We start from the raw sequence: 10,222 nt of genomic DNA, 5'->3' as shown, positions 1-10,222 counted from the left end.
CAATCACCTGAAAGAGCTGCTATAAAGGCAGCCCCCTTCTTGGCCGTCCCCGAGACAAAGGGTCCCTGAGTTTTCCCCTCATCTTATCCTCATCATCATAAAACCAAATCTTCTATACAGAATCGCAGATCTTCCCTAACAACACCTCTCCACTACCAAAAATATCACCCAGCATGGACGCCTTCACCAACAAGACCTCTCAGCAGCCCGCCGCTGGTGGTGCCCCAGCTGGCCAGAAGGACGACTACGTTGACAAGGGTAGGTTCCCTTCTCTCCTCCTAGTCATGGCCCCGAGCCATGTACTCTTCCCCTCCGCCATAGGATCCAAGAATCAACCAAACTAACATCCCCCTTTCAGCCTTCGCTTTCGGCGCCAAGAAGTCGGGCCACAACGTCAACCACAACACGGCCGAGAAGATCACCGACGGTGCCAGGAACCTGTACGAGAAGGCCACCGGCAAGAAGGTCGACCCCAAGATCTCCAACTAGACCTTGTCACCCTTTTTTATGTGGGAAATATGAATGCTTTCACGAGAAATAAGAGACTGCGGGCGGTGCTAGCTTGAGCACCTGGCGTTGGGACAGTAAAGGATGGCTCTTCCTACAACAGAGTTGACGATACTACGTATTTTAATTGCCACGAGATAATTGGCTATCAATAACAGTTCGTGTACAAATATCGGACCATGTAACGGTCATTTTTCCATGTGACTTGTGAAATGTTCCCAATTTCACCAGAGATCTTTCATTCCATGATTGCCACTGTTTGCCAAGGTGTCGTAAGGGTCAATATATTGTTATTTACCCATGTCTGCCTCCTCTGGCACGTGTAATACAATATCTCATAAAGCCAACGTCCTTGCCCGTGGGCAATCCCAAGCCTTGCGCCACTCCGGACTCCAACAATGCAAACCTAAATCCGTCCAATGTCGACGGGTGTACCCTCGACGGGTGACACCCGTCACATTGGCGCCCTCTTCCATGCGTTCGTTCCTGTACTGTTCTGTGCAGCCTGTCCCGCACGAGACCAGACAGATGCATATCCTAGATGACATCTGTACACGAAAGAAACAGAAAAGAAAAGAAAGCAGAAACGTCAAACCCGTATATCCATATCTGCATACCACATTAGCCACATAAAAGCATCACCACGCTGCCCCTCCCAGGTCAAAGCCGCGCCCCCCCCCCCCCGCTAAGCATTATCCGCAAAGACCTGGTACGCCATGATCATGATCCACAGCAGGAATATGGCGCCGACGAGCCCGAGGGCAAACACGGCCTGCCAGCCCTGGCAGATGCTGCGCTGCTGCAGCCAGGCGAGGGCCTCGAGGGTCTGGCCCGTGGGGTTGCGGTCGAAGACGGCGGCGTTGCAGTTGGACGAGACGCTGCCCGAGGGCCCCCAGAGCTGGACGCTCGTGACGATGAGGCCGACGAGCCAAAGCACGAAGAGCATGAAGCCGCCGATCATGACGATGGAGGGGAGGAGGCGCCGCTGGAAGATGAGCCATAGCAGGATCACGATGAAGACTATCACGAGGGCGGAGACGGTTATGTAGTAGGGGAAGTACCTGTGCGCGGCGATGACGGTCAGTGGGCATATCCACATGTGGGGGTTGTGGAAGGAGACCAAGAGGCTCGCGGGAGGGGGGCAAAATGTCGTCGCGTGGCAGGAAAGGCGCAAGAAGGGTCGAAGCTCACCATGGCACGCCCAGCCCGAGCTGGCCCTGGATCTGGACAAAGTTGGCGAAGATGCCGAGGATAGCGGACGACGCGACGAGCATGAACAGCATCCACAGGTTGAGCTGGATGGCGGGCCAGTGGTACTTGTGCAGGCGCTCGACGCGCCGCTCGTAGACGACGGACGAGTCCGTCACCGAGGACGCCATCGTATGTTTATTTTGAAAAGTGACGATCGCTTATACGCGCTTGGGTGTGTGCGCGCGTGGAAGAGAGAGTGGGCTTGCTGGTGGTTCGGTCTTGGTCGTCGGGCAGACGGCGTTCGTTCGTCGTGGGGTTTTTGTTTGCGCAGTGGTGGGAGATGCGCCTCTTCGCGTCTTGTCGTCCTTTTCCCTCCTGCTAATATTCCTCTCTTGCCCTTCTACTGAACCTTCGGTCTGCGTATGTATATATGCACGTGTATACGTCTTCTCACGGCCTGGTGTCCGACCGACAGTTGTCAACGTCCAACGCAAGGCTCGCCCGGCGCAACGGTTGCTGACAGGCTCCGGCGCGTAGTGGGCCCAGCGGATCGGGTCGGATTGCAGTCAACCGTGTTGCAGCACGGCAATAGGCCCGGGACGAGGTGCCACGTCCAAGAGCAAGAGCAATTTGTCGTCAAGAGACCGGGGCGGTTGAATTGGGCCGCGATGCACGCTGGTGGCGGCGGACGGGTCCCGATTGGCGGCGGCGGGCGCGGAGCTGCAGGTTGTTTGTTCGGTTCCAGTCGTTGGAGGTGAGGCAAGATGTGCGCGTGTCTGCAGCTCTTGTTTGCATGCTGGGAGGGAGGGGTCGATGTGATCGTCACCGCATTGCGAGGTGCTTGAAGCGAGGCTGTCGGTGTTGAAGCGAAGGTGATGCTTGGTTAGAGGAAGAGGCAGCGCAGAGGGGCATCGGCGTTGTTGTCATTGCAACGCGACGGTAGCAACGGGAAATCGAGAGGGACTGGCAGGATTGGAGGGATCGATGAGCAGCAGCAGCAAGGATGCCGCTGGTCCAGGATTCGCGCCTGCTGGGCTCTGGCTGGTGGTGTCTTCCCGGATCCTCGGTGCTGGGTGGCAGGGTGGGATGGTGGCAGGCGGGCATGCTGGTTGGGTTGGCTGGTTGGCTGGTGGCTGGGAGCCAGTTTTAGTGCTCGCTCCAGGATCCCTATCTGCCAACGGCTCTTTCCCTTTCCCCCATCCATCCATCTACCGCAGCCTTGCAAGAGACGAAGAACCCCTTCTAGAATCCCCCGGTGGCTCGGCAATTTGACGCTTCAATCTCCCAAGCTCTGGTACCTGCTTTGACAGCGTGACGAGTGGATGTGACTGTCCAGCTTCTTTGTCTGTCCGCCTGTCTGTCTACGATCCTGTGGGGCTCCAGCTCCAGGACCCCAAACTCCATACACACATGGCTGTAGGCGAATGTGGGGTGGCTGGGAGGCACGAGGCACCTTTTGCTTTTACTGTGTGTTCAACTCTACGCCCACTAGTCCAGACTGTACAGACGCGGCAGCTCCCGTTCGACCTCATCATCGCACAAGAGCTCGACCTGTGTGTGGATGTCAGATCAGCGTGGATGCTGTGCGACCCGAAAAGATCAACTGCGACATGGGTCGCATCCTGAAGTCTGGGTTTGCATGATTGAGCACTCGTCAATGAATAGTCGACAGATATGCTTGACCATTTACCGGCCGATGCAGGCCATGCCCATCTCAGGGAAACGTGGATCGCACATGCCTCACTCGTACATCAACTTGTTCCACACTCACTCTCCTTGTGCGAGGTGGTGTCAAACCAACCCTTGATGGCGTTTCTCTGGTGTCACCAGCACTGAGGTGTTGCTCATTGCCTACCTGGATGGGTAGGGTACGAAAGAGTGAGCTTCATCTGGTCTCACATTGCGCTGACTGAGCAAGCAGAGCAGGAAACCGGACGCCCATTCAGCCCCCATTTCCAGGTCTTGCCGCACCACACTACCTCTGCTTGTGTCCCTAGGGCTTTCCATCGTAGATATACGAGATATGAAGCAGACCGTAGAGTGCACACCAATGCATGAGCGTCCCTACGCTGTCGCCTATTGGGCGCTGGGCCAACAACTCTGCTAGGCCCAACCAACAACTGTGACGAAGGAACAAGACCTGCTTCGCAGGATTCCCAGGCCGGCGTGGTAGGATTTGATATGCCCCGTCAAGCACATGCTGCATTTATCGAGGACCCTTTGGCCGCTATGGCGCCTTGATATCGGAACATTAGAACGGTATCCACTAAAGTCTGACAGCAGCGGACGCCAGCGCTGACTTCGTTTGCCGAACGTGTATGCATAGTGATCGGGCAGCGTGTGCCCCGGAGTCAGAGCTACTCCGCCGTCTGCCTGACTCTCAATTCACCTCTCACAAACCAGCATGTTTTTTTCCTTCCATGATCTTCTAGATCCCTCGTCAGCCTCAACACCTAACCGACTTTTTGTAGCAACTCTGCGGTACCCCTTTCGCCCACACATACCCAGCCTTGTCGGCGCATCAACAGGTTGAGCAGCCACACAAAGTATCTAGAAGACCCTTGCACCAACCGACGACAACCCGCCGAGCCAAACAGCCCGACTGGTGGGACCGTGACCCCCGAAGACCTGCTCCCGTGTCAACCTCGGCGCTGCCCCGTGGACCATAGGGACACCGTCCCCATTCGCCCACCCTACAGAGAGGTCCGCGCAAACAGACACATCAATCACCAAGCAGCCAACCATGGAACTAGGAGACCTCCCTCCCCCGGACCACTCAACGCTGCACCTGCCGCGGCTCCTCATGCTCCACGGCGGCGGCACCAACTCGCGCATCTTCCACATGCAGTGCCGCAGCCTCGACTACCACCTCAAGGCACACTTCCGCACCATCTACGTCGAGGCGCCCCTCCCCTCCACCGCGGGCCCGGACGTGCTCACCGTCTACGCCGAGTGCGGGCCCTTCAAGCGCTGGGTGCTGACCACCGAGCCCAACGCCGTCGAGCGCCAGCCCAAGGAGACCTGGGCCCTGGACGAGCGCGCCATCGCCGACGCCATGGACGCCGACGACCGCCGGGGCGCCACGGGCCGCTGGGTAGGGATCCTGGGCTTCAGCCAGGGCGCCAAGATGGCCGCCAGCGTGCTGCTGCGCCAGCAGGAGAACCGGCCCGCGCTCGGCCGCGTCGGGGACCGCCACCAGCACGGCTCCGGCCCCGCCGCCGACTTTCGTTTTGGCGTCCTCCTGGCCGGCCGGGGCCCGCTCATCCAGCCCGACCCGGATGCTGACTGGCTGGGGGCTGAGGAGAAGTTCGACTACGCGAGCAACGCCGCTGCGGAACGGGTGCTGCGCGTGCCGACCATCCATGTCCACGGGCTGCAGGACCCCGGGCTGGACTACCACCGGAAGCTGCTGTCGGAGTGGTGCGAGCCCGGCACCACGCAGCTGATTCAGTGGGAGGGGAACCACAGGCTGCCGTTTAAGACGCCTGATGTTAGTAAAGTGGTGAATGCTATTTTGGACCTGGCGCGGAAGGAGGGCGTTTTTCGTTGAGTCGCTGAGCCTTTGATTTGGGTTGGATTTGGAAGGCTGAGATTTTGGTCTGTCGGAAGGAGGAAATTCCCCTTGGGTTGTATTTCATCAGTTTATAGAGTCTCCAGGCAAGAGTCATAGATGGCAATAGAGGTACATGTTGTGTCTGATGGGGCATTTTATGAGACGCGTGAGAAGTCTAAAGTGGACCAAAGAGGAGAACCGGTTACTGTGTGAGAGGTGTCTTTTCTTACTCCCTAAATGAAATGTCGATAATGCCCACCATGTCAGGACACATTCACACGACCTATCATTCACAAGGGGCAAAACATCGTACATATTCTGAGGCTTTACACGGGGTATGCTGCCACTGTATTATACCTCGCTGGCGCGAATACGGCCGTCATTGTGATACAACCCAACCTCCTCATCGCTGATATTGTCATAGTCCACACGGATAGACCGCTGCTGTATTATACCTGTCGTGCTTGCGCCCTCGCTGGCCTTGGAATCGTCCGCGCCAACAACGACGTTGTTCCTCTGCATATACCCACCGCCTATCGTGCGCAGCATGATGCCGTTGTCGCTGAGCTTCTCAAAGTCGTTCTTCTTGCTTCGCTCGACGGTGCTCTTGGACCGCGAGAAGGACATCATCTTGGGTATGATCTTGGCGAAGAACCGGCGCATCAGGGGGAGGTTGGCGTTGATGATGGCGAGCTCCGGCTCGAGGACGGTCCATAGCAGGCCCATTGGCAGTGTCCACGTCGGGTCCTCGAAGGAGATGGTCGTGAGTGACTTGAGTCTGACGATGGAAATGGCGGTGATACTGCACAATGTTAGATCACAAGAGAGAGAAAGGGGGTATGGACTTTTACTCACAGAATTCCCATACAAAATACGAGAAGTAACCCGAACTTTTGGCCTGTAGGCATTTGCAGCTTCAAAATGCAAGGCACGGGGAGAAGCAGGACCATGAAGTCCGTGACCATATTCGTGACCCCGGCAATGACAAACACAGCATTGCGGTCCCCACAGGCGCCGCCGGGGATGGTCGTGTCCCAGTTGAAAGCGAGCGGCCGGCAGAGGAGGAAAGTCTCAAGGACGACCGAGGCCATCCACATGATCACCGCCGCAGCGGTCACCCTCACGCTCCAGGTGACCCACGCGCTCGGCGCAAAGATCCTGCTGTAGAAGCGCAGGACGGCCAGCTTGACGAACATGAGCGTGAGACCGTAGAGGGCCTCGAAGGGGAGGATAAGCTTGAGGGTCAGTGCGACATCCGGGCATGTCGACGTCACCTACGTGCCTCCCTGTCCCACCGCGTAGGACACAGGCCCATTGGATCCCCAGGGAGACATAAGTTAGGAAGAGGGCCGCTGCGATGTAGTACTCCTCCTCGCGGAAGCTGTGGTTTCGCAGGTGGAGGGCATATATCCGGCCTATGCAGCTCAGGAGCGCCACCACCCCGAAGACAGTCGTGACGATTAAGGGGTTGAGCGTCTCTGGTGTGTCCGCTGGGTAGATAGTCATAGTATCGGCTGTGGCCTGTCGTGGACAGATGAAGAGTAAGAGACGAACTCGAACATCCGGAACAATTGTATGCACCTTCTCGCCCGGGGGGGGGGGGGGGTTGTCCATATGTGAAAGAGAGGCCTAGAACGGGGGAGTGTGACCTCGGCTCTGGGACAGAGCGAGAACCCCTAGGTTACGTTCATGACATTTCAGAGGAACCGACCCTGGATGCAGGATGTGCGATCAACGAGTAATACTTTCTGAAATGTGATAGGTCTTGCAGGCTGTCAGGCATCAGTCGGCAAATGCCACCCACGTTTATGGCCAGGCATCTGCATAACTACAGTCATGCTGGTGCACGCGTGTATTTTTCATACTCGCCGTTCTTTTCGGTGTCACCCTATCAATCATCTCAAGCTTGAAGACTTCCAATGCTGTCCATTCTGTGGTCAGAGACGCGACGATCGGTATCATGGAGAGCCACACTCACTGCAGCAGAGTCTCCACCAAAGGATTGTACGGGTGAGTGGGTTGGCTCCACTGAGGTCGCACTCCTCTCAGAAACCCGGGTCCGGAGATGACGGCCGGCCTGCGATATCCTCATCGATTCGTCCTCAGGTTAGCGACTCGAGTCATTACCACCCATCTATCATATGAGTCTCAAACAACATTCCCGGATATCTCTCATCCACGGAAACGTTCAAGTTGCGTCTGTGCGTGGCGGCGACTCCAGCGAGCGCGGTGGCCTGTATCCGGCTCGTCCCTTTCAAATTGGAGCCTGGGCCCCAATCGTGGGTTCAGGATGCGCAGAGCCTCAGAGCCTATAGACTGCCAGGTCGTTGATACTCCTCGCTTTGAACGGCGGAGTGGTGCCTGTTACGGACTGAAGAACCATGATCTCCATGTGGCTTCCTGTCAGGTCTTTCCGATACATCATTTTTCGACCAGCAGGCGCATGCATGATAACGAGACTCTTTCAGGAGCTCCCGCCTCCCCGACCAGTGCCGGTGGAGAAGAACCAAAACCTTGCATTCCTGTGTCTTGCGCGGAAGGCGTACCGCCGTGCCTGGATCACTTTCGAGCAGTCCACATGGCTACGAATGTGTGCTGCAATCTCGCGGCACAGCACCGGCATTGCAGCCAGTGAGGGATGATCGCTCACTGGCAATGGTGGATCGTCACCACCTACTTGTCAGAAACGGTATCCTAAGACATGTTGGCTTGTTCGAATTCGTCTCATCACCCTTGAGTCTCCACTCAGAATCCTACAATGGCAGAAAATGTGGCGGGGAGAATCATCCCCCGCGAACGGGATGTTGGGAATGTCCAACTACACATGAGCGTCTCCGATGCATAACTTGAAGTAAGCATCCGCTCTTTCACTCGGATTTTGCCTGTCGTTTCTTTGAAGGCTTAAACCACATCCTTGCAGTAACTGCTTTCCTGCCACCACTTTGATATCATGGCTTCACCAAATGTGGACATGTCTTCCGCTGCGGACCTCGAGACGTCCCAGTTCGACTTTGTAGTCGTGGGCGGCGGCACTGCAGGACTGGTCGTTGCCTCCAGACTGACTGAGAATCCCGACATCAAAGTACTGGTCCTCGAGGCTGGCGCGGATCGCAGACAGGACCCAAGGGTCAAGATTCAAGGTCTCGCGCTGAGCACTTATTTCGACCCCGATTTCGACTGGTGCCTATCTACTGAGCCTCAGGTACATCCGCTATGGTCTTTACGATTGAAATCAATACAACGAATGTGTTAACTGATAGTCTCTGTTCAGCCTGGACTCAATAATCGACGACTCGGTCAGCCACAAGGAAAGATACTTGGAGGCTCATCTGCGTGAGTGTTGTCTTCATCACGATTAAATTCAGGCAGGATGCTGACTTAAAGTGTCAGAATCAACCTGGGTATGGTGATATATCCGTCCCGTTCAGGCTTTGACTCGTGGGAGAAGCTGGGCAATGCCGGTTGGGGGTGGCAGTCAATGGCGCCTTACTTCCGCAAGTTTCACACGTACACCGCTCCTGAGTCCAAAACTCAGGAGGACCTCATGCTAGACTATGTGGTGAAAGATGCCCAGGGAACCAGTGGCCCCCTCCAGATCTCATATGGGAGCGGCGCTGGGTATCCTCCCTTTAACAGCGCCTGGCCGCGAGCATGGTCAAACCTCAACAAGAAGTTGATCGGGGATCCTATCAGCGGAATTGCGGTGGGCTCGTTCAACAATCCTGCCACGATTGACCCGGTCAGCAAGGAGAGATCTCACGCGGGAAACGCATACCTTTCAGAAGAGGTCTCGAGCAGGAAAAACCTTCGCGTGGTCACTGAAGCTCTCGTCTCCAAGGTGGTCTTGGAGAAAGGCCCGGATGGTAAAGTCAAAGCAACCGGCGTCGAGTTCAAAGCAAAGGATGGGCAGACGCGCCGGGTGACAGCCGGTCATGAAGTTATCCTGGCCGCAGGCGCCATCAAGACGCCTCAGGTGCTCGAGCTTTCCGGGATTGGGGGCGCGAAAGTCCTTCGAGACAATGGCGTCGAGTGCCTCGTCGAGAACCCCAACGTAGGCGAGAATCTGCAGGACCACGGTTTCGTGCCCTTTTCGTGGGAAGTTGCAGACCCAGCTACATCAGCCGACCAGATGCGCAACCCAGAGGTGGTCCAGATGGCGCTGGGTGCTTACACCACCGCCAAGGCCGGACCGTTGAGCACTCACGCCCTCGCCTCGGCCTTTCTGCCGCTACAGAACCAGGATCTCAGCCCAGCATCCGTGGATGAGCTCCTCCCGGCCCACTTTGACGTCCACCCCGTCCCGGCCGCGCTGAAGAAGCAGTACGAAGTCCTCCGCGAGCAGATCCGGGCGCCGGACGACTGCTCAGCCCAATACACCCTCGCGCCCTTCCAGATCACGCCCAGCGCAGACCCGTCGCCGCAGGCGACCTTCGGGATGAAGGAGGACGGCTTCTACGCGTCCATGGTGGCCGTGCTCAACCACCCCTTCAGCCGCGGCTCGGTGCACATCCGGTCGCCCGACCCGGAGGCGGCGCCCGCCGTGGACCCGCGCACCATGTCGCACCCGCTGGACCTGGAGCTGCACGCGCGGCACGCCCTCGTGCTCGAGACGCTGCGCGACACGAGCCCCCTGCGCGAGCTGTTCAAGGAGGGCGGGCGGCGCATCCACAATGCCGGCAGGAGGGTGCAGACGCTGGAGGAGGCCAGGGAGGCTGTGCGGAACGGCTTCACGCCGCATTACCACGTCTGCGGCACCGCGGCGATGCTGCCCCGGGAGGAGGGTGGTGTTGTAGACCCCAAGCTGAGGGTTTATGGTGTGGACGGCTTGCGTGTGGTGGACGCTAGTGTGTTCCCGTTGATTCCTAGGGGGAATATCCAGTCTAATGTGTATGCTGTGGCCGAGAGGGCGGCGGAGATTCTGTTGGAGGGATGGCAACAGAGGTCGTCATAATTGGTCACGTGCCAGTATAG

General features: G+C 57.3%; 5 protein-coding genes across 5 annotated transcripts; 3 read left to right on the top strand and 2 right to left on the bottom strand.

Annotated features, from left to right (window-relative positions):
- Positions 1-173: 173 nt before the first annotated feature.
- INS49_004027 (uncharacterized protein) lies at positions 174-489 on the top strand (the record flags this gene model as incomplete). Its single annotated transcript, XM_043164817.1, has 2 exons — positions 174-258; positions 359-489. The coding sequence occupies 2 exons, from the start codon at positions 174-176 to the stop codon at positions 487-489; spliced, it is 216 nt and encodes a 71-aa protein (XP_043018467.1).
- Positions 490-1,192: 703 nt separating this feature from the next.
- INS49_004026 (uncharacterized protein) lies at positions 1,193-1,886 on the bottom strand (the record flags this gene model as incomplete). Its single annotated transcript, XM_043164816.1, has 2 exons — positions 1,193-1,568; positions 1,699-1,886. 2 exons carry the CDS (start codon positions 1,884-1,886, stop codon positions 1,193-1,195), a joined length of 564 nt encoding a protein of 187 aa, XP_043018466.1.
- A 2,555-nt stretch (positions 1,887-4,441) lies between these two features.
- INS49_004025 (uncharacterized protein) lies at positions 4,442-5,248 on the top strand (the record flags this gene model as incomplete). The annotated part of the gene is made up of 1 exon (XM_043164815.1): positions 4,442-5,248. One exon carries the CDS (start codon positions 4,442-4,444, stop codon positions 5,246-5,248), a length of 807 nt encoding a protein of 268 aa, XP_043018465.1.
- A 354-nt stretch (positions 5,249-5,602) lies between these two features.
- Positions 5,603-6,757, bottom strand: INS49_004024 (uncharacterized protein; the record flags this gene model as incomplete). The annotated part of the gene is made up of 3 exons (XM_043164814.1): positions 5,603-6,053; positions 6,107-6,486; positions 6,530-6,757. 3 exons carry the CDS (start codon positions 6,755-6,757, stop codon positions 5,603-5,605), a joined length of 1,059 nt encoding a protein of 352 aa, XP_043018464.1.
- Positions 6,758-8,201: 1,444 nt separating this feature from the next.
- Positions 8,202-10,202, top strand: INS49_004023 (uncharacterized protein; the record flags this gene model as incomplete). The annotated part of the gene is made up of 3 exons (XM_043164813.1): positions 8,202-8,453; positions 8,512-8,584; positions 8,680-10,202. 3 exons carry the CDS (start codon positions 8,202-8,204, stop codon positions 10,200-10,202), a joined length of 1,848 nt encoding a protein of 615 aa, XP_043018463.1.
- Between the last annotated feature and the right edge of the window lie 20 nt (positions 10,203-10,222).

Source organism: Diaporthe citri (genome assembly GCF_014595645.1).
Source record: "Diaporthe citri strain NFHF-8-4 chromosome Unknown scaffold_11, whole genome shotgun sequence".
NCBI classification, from domain to species: domain Eukaryota; kingdom Fungi; phylum Ascomycota; class Sordariomycetes; order Diaporthales; family Diaporthaceae; genus Diaporthe; species Diaporthe citri.
Note: the sequence above shows the minus strand (reverse complement) of the source record. Positions and strands in the feature narration are given on the sequence as shown.